We start from the raw sequence: 17,634 nt of genomic DNA, 5'->3' as shown, positions 1-17,634 counted from the left end.
CACATGGCAGACCTCCCTCAGACTGACCAACCATAGGAGTTAACTTTCTTTAAAGGCTAATTACAGAATGTAGCATTTGAAATAAGGATATATGCCACCAATATTAAAAAAAAATCTTTAAACTTACCAGCCCTGGACTTGGCACTCTTAACTGGCAGGAGATTGGCTTCGACTGGGACAGTGATACCCCATTTGTTTATGTCCTGTTGTCGTAGAGACCGAGCTGGCTCTCATTGTGTGAATGAATGGGGCAGCCTGTCCCACAGCAAGCCTGTAAATTCTCACTGCCTTTTGTTGCATCTGAGACGCAACTAGGCTACCACTAATTACATTTAATGCAAAGCTTAAAAAGAAATGTGAGTACAAAGAGAAGTAAGAGCTTCACGGGGAAAGGAACTCAAGCCAAAAGCCAGCCATCATTTTTTTTATTGGAAGTGCAGTGTGTCAGAGGCATTAATCACTTGTTAAGACAATGGTTTTCAAATTCTTTGGCAACTCCCACCAAACTGTCTACATTTAAAAAGCCCTTGCATTCACATTGTGAAAGTGTGATTTTGACATCATTGTAACATCTAAATACATTCTATAAATGTAAAGCAACTGAATACCATGCAGAAGCTCTTGGAGCTCTCAATCATGCATTAGTTAAATACAAATATTCACAACCATAACAAGTGTGCAGTCACTTTCAGTATAGGAAATCCAATATGGACTCAAAAACACTCCTCAGTTGTGAGCAGGGACACACAACTCATAACAATAAAAACGCAACGTGGAGTTTCCCAGACTAAAGGAAATGTGTCAAAAGGTGTACAAGTTACAATTTCAACATCTTGTCCAAATTAAACAATCAACCTTGTGCCCATTTAGTGCACGTAATATGAGATCAAAAGAGGAAACTTTCTCTGTTGTAGCATTACAGAGGTACCGAAATTAAGTCCTAAGAAAATAGTGGATCACCTGCATAGAGCCATAAGATTCTTTCTTTCAAGGGGAAATTTGCTTTAAGAGCCTCTGGGGCAGCAAGGCAATAACAGCTTGGTTTATGTGTGGACTGATTCTTATGGTTAAAGGATAAGGCTGGTGTTTTTTAATGCATTTCTTATCATCAACAAATCCTATGAAAATAACAAAACCAGCAATGAATTTGTTTTGCTAACAAGTCTCGTCCATGTAGCCGATGCCCAATAAAGCCATGTCTCAGTAGCCATAGAACTCCATTGCATTAAAAAAAAACTACTAAAAACACGTCAAAGAGCCATGCCGTTGCTCTGGGCAACAAATTTCATCATTGCGATGCACCGACTTTTTCCTCAAACAACTTAATAAGCCGACCGTAAACACGTTTTCCCTCTCAGGAAAGTAGTTCCGTAGCACTGAAAATAGTCCCCATCGTAATGAACAATTTGTTCACATTTGAATTTGATTTGGTAATACAACAGCCTGACTTTTCATGGAAACTATGTCTTTGTCAGCTGTATTTAAAGGTTTTTAGCTTACAATTGGAGCCAATGACTTCCGGTTTGAAGGCTAAAAACGGTACGTGGGAAGTCGGAAAGTAACGGGAGTAGAGCAAACGCATTGTTACCTCCGCCAAGGAGGTTATGTTTTCGGTGCCGTTGGTTTGTTTGTCTGTTAGCAGGATTACGGAAAAACTACTGGCCTGATTTTCATGAAACTTCGTGGAAGGGTGCAGCATGGGCCAAGGAAGAACCCATTAAATTCTGGAGCGGAGCCGGATCCAACTCACGAACAAGCAATAATAGCACGAACCTTGGCGGAGGTCTGCGCTCTCCGAGTGCCCTTCTAGTTTTCATAGGATTTGTTGACGATACCAAATGTAATTGAAAACACCAGCCGTATCCTTTAAGTATTATGGGGTGGCAGGGTGGAGTGACCTCTGACCTCATGGGAAAGGGGAGCAAGTAAAGGAGATTTTTAATGAAGTATCACATTACTATTAGTATAATTACTGTGGCAGTGATGCAAGAGCAGAAAGACGTTTTGACTGCGGAGCTCCATGCAGCTGTGGCTGTGTGACTAGCAGTGTTACTGCGTGGAAATGAGCCGGACGATCATGTGGATGATGCGGGAGCCGCGCGGGCAGCTGCACAGGTCCATGCTCGGGTTCCTGATCTTGTCCTCCAGCAGCTCGTCCAGCTCCCAGCGCAGCTCCTTCACCAGCTCAGCCACCTGAAGAACACACACACACACACACACACACACACACACACACACACACACAAGCAGGTTAGCAGAGCTTCCCACACACGCACTTCCCCCAAAATTTTATTTTCTATATCAGGGTATTTTCTACATTTTCTTCATCTTACTTTTCATTTTGTCCATTTTGTAGTTACAGTAATTACAACAGTTTCCCCCTGTGGTCATTTTTTTCCTCATTCTGAAGCGAGATTTTTCCCCACTAGTTTTTTTTCTTTTTTTTTTTTCTTCTTTTAAATCTAACCTGCACAAATTGGTTTTATTATTGTGAAAACACACTAATAGCAGCACATGTATAATGTAGCCTATATCACACACATTTTACCTTATGTACAAATGCATTCCACATCTGACCAATTAAAAAAAACAGGAGAATTTCACCAATATTTGACCTAAATGCCATTTTGTCTCACTTTGATTGCAATTAATTTGCCCATAATGAATTTCTGTAGGATTTTTACCTCATTAGATATCTGGCTGTAATGCTATATTTTCATTTGAATCCATACAAAACCCTATTCACTCTGAAACCCTCATTCAACCTTATTCAAGTATATAAAACAACAGCTTCCTAAAATATATCAGCTTTGCTTTAAGTGCTCCATAAGTCACTAAACGCCCCATTCATTTATCCCGCTGACCTGGTGTGAGGCGGCAGCAAATCGGATCCACCCATCGTCGAGGGAGATGATGAACTCTCCCTTGTGCAGCTCCACGTTGACCTGGCCGCCTCCGAACAGCACCAGGGGGTAGATGGACACCATGCTGCAGTCCCTGATGAAGACGCGGCTGGTCTTCACCTTCTCGTGGTACACCAGGTAGGGGCTGTCGTAGTGGCGAACCTGCGGCACAGAAGAGAGAGTCGCAGGGTTCTGTCTCTCTCTTACCGACTGTTGAATAGAGGCTACATCTAGATATTTCATCGTCTCACCGTGTAGTTGACAGAGGACGGGTGCACGTGGACGCAGCCGTCGTTCTTGGTCATGAAGCGGAGCTCGTCTGCTTTGGGCTGCATCTTCATCGCTCCCTTGCTGGTCTGCTTGTATTTCCCCTGAGGAGCGCGCACCTGGCACACCCAATCACACACAGGACACACAGTGTACAGGGAAAAGCCAAGTAGACCGATAAACAGCATGAGACAGTTTTATCTTTAGCACTGGCCCTTTGAGTTTCCTGTTCTCACTAAGGAATGCATGAATGCGCACCTGGACCACGTTGGGATAGAGGGCAGCACACAGCATGGCAGACATCAGCCGGATGTTGTCCGAGTTCAGGTTGGCCTGGGAAGGAAGGGAGGTGGTTATCTGTCTGCCTGTGCCCATGCTAGTATGCAAATTGTGTGTGTGTAGGGCTGGATATAAAAAAAATGCCCATCAGTACCATACCAGTTTTTGGAACCAGTATTGATTTTAAGAACTGAGAGGTATCAAAAACCTTGAAAATACCAGATTCTTAGATTTCAATGTTAGGTAGGTCTTCAAGACCAAAAGTTAAAGTTTGAGTAAATAATAACAAACTTTATTTATACAGCACTTATCTAACAGCAGAATTTCTTTAGTGCTTTAAAAAAAAAAAAGGTGTTAAAACAGGAATAGCAAAATATGTAAAGTGAGAAAAAATGGTTAAAATACTACTACTACTAAGTGTGGTCTGATTCTATTTAAAAAAACAAATATGTACGGAAGCCGAGAACGGCCGTGCTTGCAATTATTTTTTTAATGCCGTTATCTCGAGATCACAAGTTAATTATTGTTTGTGCTTTTTTATCTCGAGATAACAAAGCTTGTTTTCTCGAGATAACGGGTTAATTTATCTCGTTATCTCGAGAAAACAAGACACAATGCAATTTCTGCCTGTGTTAGACCTTGATTGAAGTACAGTCTGATGCGTTGATCAGTAATGGGTACTCCTTGATCTGACATTTTCAGCTTAAATCAGTTGCTACAGTTGTCAAGACGCCATTTATGCATGCTGGCATGGCACTCCTGATCTCTGATAAATATTATAAGTAATAAGAGGAAACGACATTTGTTTTCTTGTGATAACGGGTTGATTATCTCGTTATCTCGAGATAACAAAGCTCGTTTTCTCGAGATAACGAGATAATTAACTTGTGATCTCGAGATAATGGCATTAAAAAAAAATAATTGCAAGCACGGCCGTTTTCGGCTTCCGTAGATATGTACAAAATCTACACAGAAAATAATTCTCTCTCTATCACATAACTATCACACACGGAATTGTGATTTCATAAGCCAAAGAAAGGTATTGAAAAAAGTTATGGTATAGAGCTGATATAAAAATTTTACATATCTTTACCAGTAATGGTATAGAAAAATTCCAACGGTACCCAGTGCTATAGTGTGTGTATGTGTATGTGTGTGTGTGTCTCTCACCTCAGGGCCGGTAGCCTCCAGAACGCCGTCAGTGCCTTTAGAGCACATCCGCTCTATGATCCTGGCCCTCAGCCCCTCCTTGACAAAGCCAATGTCAGACAGCAGCTCAGCAAACTGCCTCTTCAGACTGGCGATCTCCTGCATGGGCCACAACACAAAGGTAAAACTACTGTCTGTATACTGAATAAGGTCAAAGCCGTGACATAAAGATCAAGTGTCGTTTCAACTTCCAGTGTGGAAGTTGTGCAGAGACAGGACCGACACTGGAGTTTAAAAAAAAATAAAAAATTCTGCTGAGACCAGTTGAACCATTTCAGACATCAAAGCAGTAAAACAGAAAGAAAACGCAATGCAAGTGAATTGAACTGGACTCATATCAGCTGTTTACAAGTGAAACTAAACTGAACCTTGTATCCTCAACCTAGGTCACATGCTACTAAACTATGCTACTGTATGTAGGTTACCCTTTAAGCAGTACATAAGTAGTTTCATGCACTATAAAAAGAAGACACGTAAACTTGAAACTGCCATGCTGCCCAGGAACTGCACTAAAACTGTATTGCATTACCTGTAAGCCACGTCCAGACAGGAAGTTCTCCCTGCAGTACTGGAAGCCGGCCTGGTTGCCATTCTTAGCCGCATTGCACCATCCCTGCAACCCATCACATGAAAATGCGCTATCATTTCAATATTCATCGAGTTCAGCATATACTAGACACACAGGCTACTTCCAACATTGTTACATGTAGTAATTATTGTTTGTGAATTAATGTTCCGCAAACATACGCCCAGCCAGTACCTTGTAAGCCTGTAACAGAGCTAGATGGTCACTATTGGCCAGCGCATAGCTCAGCTTCTTCTCATTGGCTTCCTCCCTCTTATCCCATGGAGAGACCTGGAGAAAGAAGAGGGTGGAGAAGGAGAAGGGAGAGAGGGGAGGAAGCAGGTTTGTCTATTGTACCGGCCACTTTGTTAGGTAACCAACCATCACATGCAGGTGCTTTTCTATTTCTATGACTTTCTATGGTTAAACAAGAGTGAATTTAGAAGCACCAGCCACTGTGGCCAGTGAACAAAAAAGGCATTTTCCTGCCTGACTGTGATGTATATACTGAATGTACATATGGGTATGATGCGAGTGATCCTAAAATCAGCACTGTTATTCAGGATTGATGCATGTGATCTCTCAGTGGTGGCAAGCAGTTGCCTTACAAATGGCGATTTGAAGGCCAGGCTGGCGGCGATGGTGAGGGCCGGGTCGAGGCAGCGGAAGATGGCGCCGAACAGCATGAGTTTTCCTATGCGCACGTCGACGGGCAGACAGGCCAGGTGGTAGCCCAGCGGGGTCAGCTTCTCATCTGCAGTCAGAGCGCCCAGGTCCTGCAGGCGCTGCTTGGCCGCTTCCAAGCTCCCCATGGCCGGGGGTTCAATGAGCCGAGAGAAGACCGACTCCAGCATCCGCTCGGAAAACACGTCCAGGATCTTGATTCTGAGGTGAGAGATGAGAAAAAGTGAATACTAAATAGCCTAGGAAATAATTGTTTTGCATTTTTTTAATGCCACAGAAAAAGAAAAAGCTTGGTAGTCCATTCGGCACATGAGTGTCTACTAAAAGCTGGCCTTGTTAGAGCACATATATTATAAACATAAAATGAGCTACAGGCAAGGCTTGGCCAGAGATGGAGCCTTGAATGACCCAGGCAATTTCTCTCAGGTGGCAAACCAGTTAACTCTACACTCAAGCACAAACCCCAACAGCAACACAACACATGAACTTCCATAATTCTCATTTACAGAGACAAATAAGCTAGTCACAATTCTACAGAGACAAAGAGAATACAGATGGATGTACCGGAGACAGAGCTGCTCCAGGGGAACTCTCTGGATCTCTGGCAGCTGCTGCTCAGCCAGCTGGTGTTGGAAGCAGTGGCTGGTGAAGAGGTGGAAGCAGACACCCGAGGCCACGCGACCCGCTCGGCCCCTCCTCTGCAGCGCGTTGGCCCGAGACACCCACGAGTCCTCCAGGCTCTCCATGCTTTTAGACGCATCGTACCTGAAAATGCAACAGAGAAAAATTGACATGGATTTCGGCATAACAAGTACTGCCGCACTCAATCTATGGTTAGCCCAAGTCAAGTCTGCATTTAAACGGCATTTAATGATGTGCTTGTTGGGTCATGTGCGGCAAGCTAAATAAAATTCTCTCTTTCGTTGTAGTATTATTTCCATTCATTGTATGCAAAGGCATACATTTACACACATTTACATATATTTAAAGAAGCAGCACACTGCACACAGCCTGTTTTATTTGGGGAAAATAATAAATTAGGCAGACAGACTAGTTTTGAACAAGGGTGTTCCACATGAGAATTGTTCCAGTCAGCAAAAGGCAAAATTCCCCCTGGCTAATGAAGCTATTTAGGCATACAAACTAATGACCATTGTTTGTCAGTTACGTGTAAGATTACCTCTTCTCCTTCATCTTGCCAGAGTCGATGACATAGACCACATCGTCGATGGTTACCGAGGTCTCAGCGATGTTGGTGGAGATGATGATCTTTGTGACACCCTCCGGCGGCCGGTTAAAAACTGCCTGCTGCTCCTCGTTGGACAGAGACGAGTGGAGCGGGTACACCACACACCTGATGTGGGGGACGCACAGAGAGAGAGAGAGAGAGGGAGAATGTCAAAAATCCTGTAGCCAGCCGCTTTAAAGATCCTAAGCATCCTATGGCTACTTTTTTCTTTTACAGTTTTTCACAATTGCTTACACACATTTTCTGAAACTAGGGCTCATTTTCTCAAAACTCTTAACACAAAACCACTAACACAAAATGCAAAACTCCACAAATCACTGGCAAAATGAAACACGGCATTCAAAACCATTTTATCTCTTTTCAAAATGCTATTTTGCAGTAAAATGACACACACAACCATCAAATGAATACATCTTTCTAACAACCGACTACACACTGATGTGCTTAACGGAAAACACTATTATGAATATCTCATCAGTAGACTTATGCCTTTTGCATGTTCAGAGGTACATTCATGCACAGTAGCATGTTGTAAAAGACTGTTACAGTATACAGTAATATAAAATACTTTATTTCAATCACAAATACTTTATTTCAACACTTGAATGTGTTGGATATGTGAAGTGTTCTACATACAAAACAATGCAGTAGAAAAAAAACAGAAAAAAAAGGTTTTCTGTAAAAAAAAAAAAAAAGTTCACACAGACTGGTCATCTCTCAGTTCTGCAGAAGATCTAAAAACATGATGTGATTGGCTAGGGTACAAGAATATTTCTATTTTTCAATATGAAATGACACATTACTGTAACATTGGCCAACCATCATTGAGTAGCACAGGCCTACTGATATGTAGGATGACTACTACTACTACTACTACTACTACTACTACCACTACCACCACCACTACTACCACTACTACTACTACTACTACAGTATAAAGAACAGTAGCATGGTGTAGACAGGAGGCTACTTGCCAGTTCTCATTTCTGAATGTCTGGATGATGGAAGCAGCAGTGAAGCTCAGGTTGGTCTGGACTCTCTGCCCAGCTTCCCTCATGCTCAACCCATGTGGACCACATGGTGAACCAAAGTGACCCGGATCTCATCTGAGATAACTGTTCTCCTTGTCCTCTTTGTCCCTGTCCTCCTCTTCCTGTCACTCCTCTTCCTCTAGCTCTCACTGCAACATTGTTCTCAAAAACAAGACAGCTCACCTGTGGCCTTTTTTATAGTGCTAAAGCTCTGATTTCTGAGTGAATAATTCAGATATTAGTGTTTATATGTGTGATGAGTGGATGTTGCCAATTGGTAAATGAATTTAAGCATTTGGGATGGCAGTGCTTCCAAATGAACACATGTGATTTTAGTTTTTGAATGTTGTGCCTAATGTAGATAATGCAAGAAAACTACACATTATTGTGTGTAGTGTTTTGCAAAAAGTGTGATAGAGAATTGCAAACTGAGTGAAAAGCTGAAAATGTGCTTGTAGTTTTGCAGACTTGGTTTAGGGATTTGATACATGAGTTTCAGGTGTCAGTGATTGTGTCCGAAGTTCCAATTTTAGTGTGTAAACAATTGTGAAAAACTGTAAAAGGCATCCAGAAAGTCTCTCTTGGCCCAAGAGGAAGCAATTTAAATTTTCTTAGAGGACAACTTTTGGATCTTTCATTCAAGTCTTTACCCAAATGGAATGAATGAGGGATTTAATTTCCTCTAGGTGTTTGAATGTGTTGTAATGTTCTTGACTGTAAGACTGGTCTATGGGTCCTGAGGTGGCCAGCTTGGATGTCATTGAATCTATTGTCAACTGACAGGAGCCGGGGTTGGTGCGAACACACACACATTTAAAACACAGACCTGGTTCTGTTCCTGTTGTTGAACATTCTGTTGGACTGCAGCTGTTCGTAGAGCATCTTGATCTCAGCGAGGCCCGGCATGAACACCAGCACTGCACCTGGACACAGAAAACAGAAGGTTAAATCCAGCACTGAAACTCTCCAAGTGTCCAGGATTATCCCAAAAGCCTCTGATGAGACCACACACGCACACACACACACACACACACACACACACACACAGCCTAATTTACCATGCTTGTAAACCTTCTTGTTCAAATAAATTATTAATCACAAACACACTCTATTCACCTGATATGCTATTATACACATGCTTTTAAACCCCCCGTTAAATAAACTTAATCCACTTTGCTGATAATGTGCCCATGGGAATCAGTATGCTTGAGTGTTTCTAACCTGGCGGATAGTTGTGGCCTCCATCTACGATCCACTCCAGCAGGCTCTCCACCAGGTCCATGTTGATCTTGTCCAGGTCCATTGCAGCCATGGTCTTCAGCACAGACTTCTTAGTGTCTGCACCAACATAAACAAAACAAAAAGTGTCATTTGTGCATTGACAGGCACCGACACTAAAAGCTAAAGACAAACCAACAGGATGTTGTAGATGATGTTGCCTTGGAAACAAGCCCCGAGCATAGCACATCAAGCTTACTGAGAGATTTCATTTAAAATTTTACAACCACAAGTGAACTCAGAAATAAATATTTTAGTTTTTAGGCTGTTATCTCCTTGCACTACCTTATAGAGATAACCCCATTTCATAGGGTCTTTAAGGGTCATGAGATGGCTAGTGAATAATTAATATTGACATAACATTTATTGATACTTTTTAATACATTGATTGAATATTTACATCCTACCATGGGGCATCTCGTCCACCAGGCTGAAACAAACTTGCTCACAACTCACCTTTGTATCGGACCGTGAGGTCCTGCAGGCTGAGCTGCTGGTCTGGAATGGAGTCTTTGACAAAGTCCTTCTTACAGAAAGACATGAAGTTCCACATGTCGTCACCCAAGTTGTCCACCATGTCCTTTGGCCCTCCTTTGCCTCCTCGTCCACTTGTGGAAGAAAAATTCTGTTTTCCTGAGCGCATGTAAGGGCTGCCATCCTCAATCACATAGCTGGGAAAGTGAGTGAAAAGAGTGCAAGGGGACAGTGTAAGACACACAACAGACAGTATACTATGTTATTTGGCATATGTAGAGACACAGAATTGAAGAAGAACAGTGGAGGGAGTTTGGTTAAATGTGTGTGGGAGTGGAGCTTGATGTTCTTACCGAGTTTTGGCGATGGCATCTTCGAGAAAAAACTGGTCAACAGGAAAAGTACGGCCTGGAACGAGAGAGATTCATTGAGAGGGGGAAAAAAAAAATCAAGTTGAGTGTGTAATATCCATATTGTGTGTACAGCGGATATATGTGGCTGATTACCTGGTATGTGGATGGTGTGACAGTTGTAGAAGTATTCAGAGAAGAGGTTGGCGTTAAGTGTGGCGCTCATTAGAATGATCTTCAGGTCTGGCCTCTGCACCATCAGGTCCTTCAGCACCAACAGCAAGAAATCACTGACAAAAATAATTTGCAATATAATTAATATATACCAACTATTATTAGTAGTAGTAATAGCAGTAGTAGTAGGAGTAGCAGTAGTATTGCACATTTCAAAATAGAGTCACAAAGTATTTTACAGTTTAACAAAGCCAAAGAAAACAAATTAAGGCACAGAGAGACAAACAAACATTTTATACTAATTGAAAACAAAGTCAGAAAGTAATAAAACAGGCAAAGACAACTGTAATAAAAAGGGAAAAAAGAAACCAACATGTCAATAAAAATGTGCATCAATACCAACTCTTATGAAACACTATAGGTAGAACATGATAGGTCAACAATAAGATCCATAAAAATAAATGAAGATACATGGCTGCCATCACCTGACAGAGTGAAGTATTTGCCAGTTTGAGAAGTCCACATCTGGGACTAAGTAACACATGAGCTTAAGTAAAAGCTCAATAATGATGAAGAGCATTGAATGCACGCTTTCTGTGCTGTGTCTGGTGATCTGACAGGCACAATCTCACCTCTCCTCCGTGCGCTCGTGCACCTCGTCCACGATGACATGTGTGACACCTTTGAGGTCTGTCTCACCCTCCAGTCTCCTCAGTAACACGCCTGTGGTGCAGTACAGCAGTCTGGTGGCTGACGACTGACAGAGGAGAGACACAAGAAATGGAGAGAGAGAATGGGAGTTAGTCCAAGATGGTTCAAGACAGAGAGAGTTTTTTTCTAAAAAAGGTCAAAGCTTGGCTACACATGCTGCAAGATTACTTTAACTGTGCAAGTCAAGTTTTCAAGTTTAGGATGCTCTGAAATAGTCACTGAGAATAATCAGGACATAGGATTCAGAGCCGTTTTCAAAATTTGTGGGTGACAACTAAATGGACCAGGTGGATGTGCCCATACCCTGACAGTCTCCAGGCGGATCTGGTAGCCCACAGAGTTGCCCAGGTGCTCTGCCCGCTCCTGTGCCACCCTCTGGGCCACGGAGATGGCGGAGATGCGGCGTGGCTGGGTACAGATGATGTTGGCTACCTGCTCCGCCGGACCGGTTAATGACGCATCCAGAATGAACTGAGGGATCTGGGTGGTCTTACCACACCTTCAGAGAAGTCAACAGAAAAAAAAAAGACATGAAGCAGCACGGGATAGAAAGTCATAGAGGTAGTGAGAGGCTGAGCAAAGAAATGTATACACATAAAAACTTAATCAATGTCATCTTAAGTTGTGGCCGAAGTGTCTCTTTTAAAATATTCCCCCATTTTCTGCACCCCCAGAAAATGAACAAAACTATAAAACATCATACTGCTGAACAATTGTTAACCCAGTTTCTCCATGAGGATCATTGTTTCAATCAAATTAAATATATGGCACATTTCTCCCCATACGGCACTTCTGAATGACTTGATCTCACTGCAGTACAATGTACTGCACTGTACTGTGCTGTGACCCACCCAGTCATTCCGCTGACCACCAGCACCTGACACTGGTCTAGCAGGTCCAGGACGTTGTCTCTCTCTTGCCAGGCCGGCAGCTTCTGTCTCTGCTGCAGCATGGAGCCGAAACGCCTGGATGACTGGGTTGATGAAAAGATGGAAAAACAACATTAGGTTAAATACATTAGGTTCAATACATATACCCTGATGAAGTAGCATGAAATAGCATGTTTTTGCAGGTCAATCACAGCAGTCCTCTCTCACCTTTTTCCTCCGAAACTCTTGGCACAGTTTGCCGTTTTCTTGCAGTAGGTTGTCCATCTTCAGCTCATGCCTTTTCACCATCCTCTTCCTCAGATTGACGTAACTCTCGCTCTCGACTGGGACAGCTTCATCGTCATCTTCCTCATCCTCGTCCCTCTCATCCAGCTCCTCTGCATCTCCCGTCTCTTTCACTACACAAACAGAGATACCGCCATGTGAACACAGATACACATACATACAGTTCTCAGCTCTATTTAAAGAAACATCTGCCACAGAGAGGCTTTTATAATCTACACAATTAAACATTTACGTTTACATTAACACAATAATATAATATAAAGTCAATTTTCTAAACAAGAGACAAGTTGTTCCCTCACCATCAATCCGTCTCTGGTTGTTTATGCTGCTGTTAGGTGGAGTAATCCTTGTGCTGCTGGTATGATTACTACTACTGGTACTACTACTCCTGCTCTCCTGGGACGACACGTTGCTCCTCGCACTCCTACTCTTTGCTATGGTAAGAGAGGGTGGAGCTGCCACTATCACAGGAGGAGGGGTGCTGTATTTGTGATGACTGACAGCCAGCAGTTCCCTCATGGTGGCTTCATCCTCACAGCAGGTGATCAGGGTGTAAACAACAGGTTCTCCGCTCTTAGCTGCGGCTAAGGCCTCTTTGAACAATTTCTCAGTCACACTGAGTCTCCCCGCAGCTCCCATAGCCTCATCATTGGTGCTGAAGGCTACTACTGGGGCCTGAAACGGGTAGCGGTTACCCTTGGGGAAACGGATCTCTAGTTCGTACTCAGGAGGGGAATAGCTGCTGAACCCGGGCTGGCTGGGGCCCGCCAGGTCTAGGGAACCAGCCCCGGACCTCCCTTCGGTGGGAAGTTGGTGTTTGAACTTGCACTTATTCCCGAACCTGCAGCCTTGCCCTTTCAGGTAGAATCGGCAGACATCACGGATGTTAACGGATTCGGTCCCGGGTCCATTTCGACTCCCGGCTTTCCCGCCATTCTTGACAGCCATGTCTGACAGGAACAAGAGGTCCAGGGTCACCGTCCACACGGAATTGGCAATGCGCTCATTGAAGCGCTCGCCGTAAATGGCAGTGAGGGCCAGGGCTTCTTCCTGCCTCTGGGTCAGGCACTCATCCATGGGCACCGCCTGGAGGTCATCAGGGGAAACTGCTTTCTGGCCGTAGCGCTCAGAGAAAACCTGGTGGAGGAGCTGTTCTAATGTTGCCCCAAATTCCCCTCCACCTGACTCCAGTGCCTGCTTGCTGCGCTCCCTGTCAAACCCAAACCTACAGTGAACCAAGGGAAAGGAACAGACAAGAAAAAGGAAGGGTCAAGACAAGTTAAGCTACACATTCACAAAAGAACAAAATACTGTAAGCATTCCCCAATTAGAAATGTAGTTAACTATTGACTGCGTTCCTACGTCCCTGACTGCCCAGAAATAAAAAACACTGGGTCCAGAGTGTAAAGGTTCTTCAGATGCATGCCAATTGTCAATACCTACAACATCCAAGATGGGCAAAGAAAAGAGAAAGATAGATCACAGCTCAATACATCACCTGCAGAGTTTGCCTATGGCAAATAAGGAGATAACAGGTTCAGGAGTGGGCCGTTCATCCTCAGAGTCCAGCTCACACACAGGGCTGTCTGCTCTCTCCACAGGCTCGTCATGAGTGGCCCAAAACTGGCCTTCATCACGGTGGTCCAACTCATCGTACTCCTCCTCCCCCTCCTCCTCTTCTTCCTCCTCTTCTCCCAAATAATCTGAACCAGATTCACTGAGACAGAGAAGGTGGGATCAGTTCAAGTGGGCTCATTGGAGAGAAAATCGAGTGAAATAAGATCTTTATCAACAAAATCAGCTATTCTCCACTTTAACAAAATGATATTTTATAGTATTTCAACTAGTCTCCTAGAACCACAGATGAAAGGATGTAGCCTATTCCATGCACGGCCCTGTATTCACTTCAAGGTGCTGTACAGAATGTACTCACTCATACGGCTCATCAAAGCCCTGAGCCTGCAGCTCCCTCAGCAGCTCCTTGACTTGTTCCTGGTTCTCATTAGTCATGAAGATCTTCTGCAAGGGCATGGTGCTCATCGTCTCCGGCCTGATCCGAGGTCTGTCGTCATCCGTCCTTGGACGCGGTCTGTCCCCCACCAGGGACCTGGGGAGACCCCTGCCACTGCTTCTCCCACCTCCCCTGCCATCCCTGTCTCGATCCCTACCTCCCCCTCCTCTACTGCCACCCCTTCCTCCGCGACTTGCACCCCTGCCGCTGCCACGGCTGCCCCCATGGCCGCCCCCACGGCCGCCCCCACGGCTGCCCCCACCTCGTCCTTTGCCCGAGGCAGACCTGGAGACAGAGACAGGGAAAGAGAGACAGAAGGGCACAAGAAAGACAAGAGAGGGAATGAGAAATAAAGAGAGGGGAGCAGGGGGAAGTCAGTACAGTGTGAGAGAAACTTTAAATTAATCTGTCACTGCATCTGATTGATCATTTATTCATTTATCATAAAATGAATACCTATTAGAGCGGCTGGGTCCAAAATCAAGGCTGAAATCATCACCATCATCCCAACCACCACTTGCTCCCTTTTTGCCACCACCTCCTCCTCCGCCTCCGCCTCCACCACCTCCTCTTGGCTTGTTAAATCTCCCTCCTCCTCTGTTAGGCTTCCCACCTCTCCTCCTCGCACTCATTTCTCTATCGACAGCAGCACCTGGACAGTTTGATCACAGACAATAGAAAACAACAAAGCTGCTGAGCTACAGAGAAGCCACCCACAAATCACGGCATGGACGCAATGTTGACAGACCAAGCTACTCACCTTCAATCAGTTTCCATTCATACCAGCAAATAATCTGTGAAGAGAGAAATAAGCGATGTGAATAAATCTTCTCAGCGCTGAAGATAAGCAATAATCCAGGAAACACTAGAGAGAATTGCCGACACGGGCAGAGCAGGCAGCTACTGTACATCCACTGCAGCGCACGGAGTCACATGTAGCTGTGGGGTTTGTTCGTTGTGGCACTTCAGTTCAAGTGCAAGCAATGAGATGGTGGCTGACACACAGCGCTGGTGGCTATAATTATGCAATCAACTGAGCATGAAGACTAACAACCAACCAAAGTTATGACCATTAACTCACTGTCTGGATGACAACACGATTTGTTAGCTACAAAGGAATAGGATATAAACTGTCCCACATAAAATAATGTGGTGTTTTGTCGTATAATCTGGTATGGCAGTCAGCTTCAACTATGTCTAGCTTCAACTGACTAGCTAACAAGGCTAACAGCTAGCAGGCTCACTGCTTGATGCAACAAGCTAGCTAAACTGGTAGGGAAGCTTTCTCACAAGTTAAGTTGAGGAGTTCAAGTGCTTGAGATGTAAATAGATGAATATCTCAGCATATAAACAGAGGAACATATGTAACTGACAAAGTTGAAGTTCTTAACGTACTAAACTTACTGGTAAGTAAGAACAAACCTGAGATAATGCAGCTGTTCAGACCACCGGCAAGCCTGCGTCTCTTTCATTGGTTGAAAATCAGAGGTCAAAGTTTCTTTTCCGGTAACGTTTCAGAAATAATAAATAGCATATTTTGTATATATATTTTGTTAACAATATCTTGAGGTTATTAGACTAAGTTAAAAGTGAATAAGCGCATGCTGAGCTAAAACCTATAATTTTGTAAAAAGTGTTGAGAATACCACTTTTCTCATGTCTGTACCGGTACCAGTCCAGTCACCATGGTAACGGCTGTTGGCGTGGAGCTGCTAGCAAACACTCAGAAGGCTGCTGTCAGTAGTTATTTTGGGGGTGATTACATGAACAAAGATAATAGATGTCCTTGCGACTTTCCAGCTTGTTTCATTGTCCACAACTTTTCATTAGTTTACGTTTTATCGTTGGTCTCACTCAGAGAAATTGGCCGGTGTGCAGCTCATCCTGTCAGATTTGACAGCTAGGCCTATCTGCTAGCTGAGAGAAGCTGTCACAAACACATTTCAAAGATGTCTGGTGAGGTGTGATGGTGAAGATCTGATAACTCTCTTTCTCTCTCTCTCTCTCTCTCTCACACACACACACACACACACACACACACACACACACACATACACACACAATTCCTTCTGCCCCCTCTCCCTTTTCCCACATTTACATTTACATTTTTTTCATTTTCAGACAAGAAAGAAGGGGAAGGACCTTTGAAAGTATCCTACATTTTCCCAAATGGGGACAGATATGGTGAGTGATAGTAATTAATGAGGATACACCTTTCCATTTTTACAACACAAATGAATAGGCCTGTGCCACCTTCTTCTCTTCTCTTCTCTTCTCTTCTCTTCTCTTCTCTCCTTCACTCACAGAGGGGGAGTGCAGCAGGTCTGCATCAGGAGTGGTGATGAGGAGTGGTACTGGTAAACAGATCACAGCCAGTGGCATCATATACACTGGAGAGTGGCATGAGGACAAAGTATGTATTTGAGTGTGTGTGTGTGAGAGAGAGAGAGAGAGAGAGAGAGAGAGAGAGAGAGAGAGAGAGAGAGAGAGAGGAAAGTGATTAGATGGTCCATGTTGTACTAACAGCGTAGGTTGCTTTGACTTAAATAAGAACTACTAAAGACTGGATGTTTTTCTTGTGGCTGTTCACATCCTTAGTTTTCTCTCTCTCTCTCTCTCTCTCTCTCTCTCTCTCTCTCTCTCTCTCCCAGATGAATGGCAGAGGGACCCTGCAGCATCCCTCTGGAGCGGTATACGAAGGAGATTTCAAAGACAACATGTACCACGGCACGGGGACGTACACCTTCGCTGACGCCTCCAAGTACACAGGCAACTTCTGCAAGAACAGGTGAGAACAACACACAAAGATTCAAAATGACTGTCTGCTGTTTTCATTGGTAAGAGATACTGTAGATGGTGGTAAGCCTATTAGGAGTTTCCATATGATTATACTGTAGTGCTGTCACCCACTATTGGTGTGCATAAGAGCTTTTATGGGCATAATAGTAGGCCTCTTTTTGTACTTGTATTTCCAATTTTGTTCACTTTCAAATTACACATTCCACTTAAATGTGCTGTGGCAGAAAATGGCACAAAAGAGACATGGCTATATGGTACTGTACTAGCCACATTTCTGATAATAGACATATACTACCAGCTATACAGTATTCTATATATATATTAATATGTAGTGTGTGTTGCTGCCTGACTGCTTCTGATCATGTGTTGTAGGTTGGAAGGAGATGGGGCGTTCACTGACACACAGGGACTGGTTTGGACCGGAGATTTCCACGGCAAAGCGGCTCTAGGCCTAAAACTGCAGCACAACATTTAG

At 43.8% G+C, this 17,634-nt stretch overlaps 2 protein-coding genes across 2 annotated transcripts; one reads left to right on the top strand and one right to left on the bottom strand.

The window, feature by feature from the left end:
• Positions 1-426: 426 nt before the first annotated feature.
• Positions 427-14,466, bottom strand: dhx57 (DEAH (Asp-Glu-Ala-Asp/His) box polypeptide 57). Its single transcript, XM_071924453.2, has 22 exons — positions 14,283-14,466; positions 13,848-14,066; positions 12,649-13,574; positions 12,272-12,462; positions 12,026-12,147; positions 11,478-11,673; positions 11,096-11,220; positions 10,446-10,579; positions 10,293-10,347; positions 9,922-10,136; positions 9,409-9,525; positions 9,014-9,110; positions 7,088-7,261; positions 6,472-6,672; positions 5,832-6,108; positions 5,419-5,514; positions 5,188-5,271; positions 4,620-4,757; positions 3,429-3,503; positions 3,155-3,289; positions 2,865-3,065; positions 427-2,193 (listed from the first exon to the last, which is right to left on the bottom strand). Exons 1-22 carry the CDS (start codon positions 14,387-14,389, stop codon positions 2,050-2,052), a joined length of 4,029 nt encoding a protein of 1,342 aa, XP_071780554.1. The 5' UTR covers positions 14,390-14,466; the 3' UTR covers positions 427-2,049.
• A 1,812-nt stretch (positions 14,467-16,278) lies between these two features.
• morn2 (MORN repeat containing 2) lies at positions 16,279-17,634 on the top strand. The gene is made up of 5 exons (XM_071924435.2): positions 16,279-16,316; positions 16,482-16,544; positions 16,667-16,773; positions 17,012-17,148; positions 17,532-17,634. Exons 1-5 carry the CDS (start codon positions 16,310-16,312, stop codon positions 17,632-17,634), a joined length of 417 nt encoding a protein of 138 aa, XP_071780536.1. The 5' UTR covers positions 16,279-16,309.

The sequence above is a fragment of the Centroberyx gerrardi genome, chromosome 24 (genome assembly GCF_048128805.1).
Source record: "Centroberyx gerrardi isolate f3 chromosome 24, fCenGer3.hap1.cur.20231027, whole genome shotgun sequence".
NCBI lineage: Eukaryota > Metazoa > Chordata > Actinopteri > Beryciformes > Berycidae > Centroberyx > Centroberyx gerrardi.
This window is presented reverse-complemented; position numbering and strand designations above follow the sequence as displayed.

What these genes read in the sequence shown, in the direction of transcription:
- dhx57 (XM_071924453.2), bottom strand. Translation starts at nt 14,389, where the DNA reads ATGAGCACCATGCCCTTGCAGAAGATCTTCATGACTAATGAGAACCAG. An exon ending in GTGGTCAGCGGAATGACTGG is followed by an intron (nt 11,674 to 12,025) that starts GTGGGTCACAGC and finishes ACTTCTCTGAAG; the next exon opens with GTGTGGTAAGACCACCCAGA. An exon ending in TCCGCCTGGAGACTGTCAGG is followed by an intron (nt 11,221 to 11,477) that starts GTATGGGCACAT and finishes CTCCTCTGTCAG; the next exon opens with TCGTCAGCCACCAGACTGCT.
- morn2 (XM_071924435.2), top strand. An exon ending in GAGAGTGGCATGAGGACAAA is followed by an intron (nt 16,774 to 17,011) that starts GTATGTATTTGA and finishes TCTCTCTCCCAG; the next exon opens with ATGAATGGCAGAGGGACCCT. An exon ending in GGCAACTTCTGCAAGAACAG is followed by an intron (nt 17,149 to 17,531) that starts GTGAGAACAACA and finishes CATGTGTTGTAG; the next exon opens with GTTGGAAGGAGATGGGGCGT.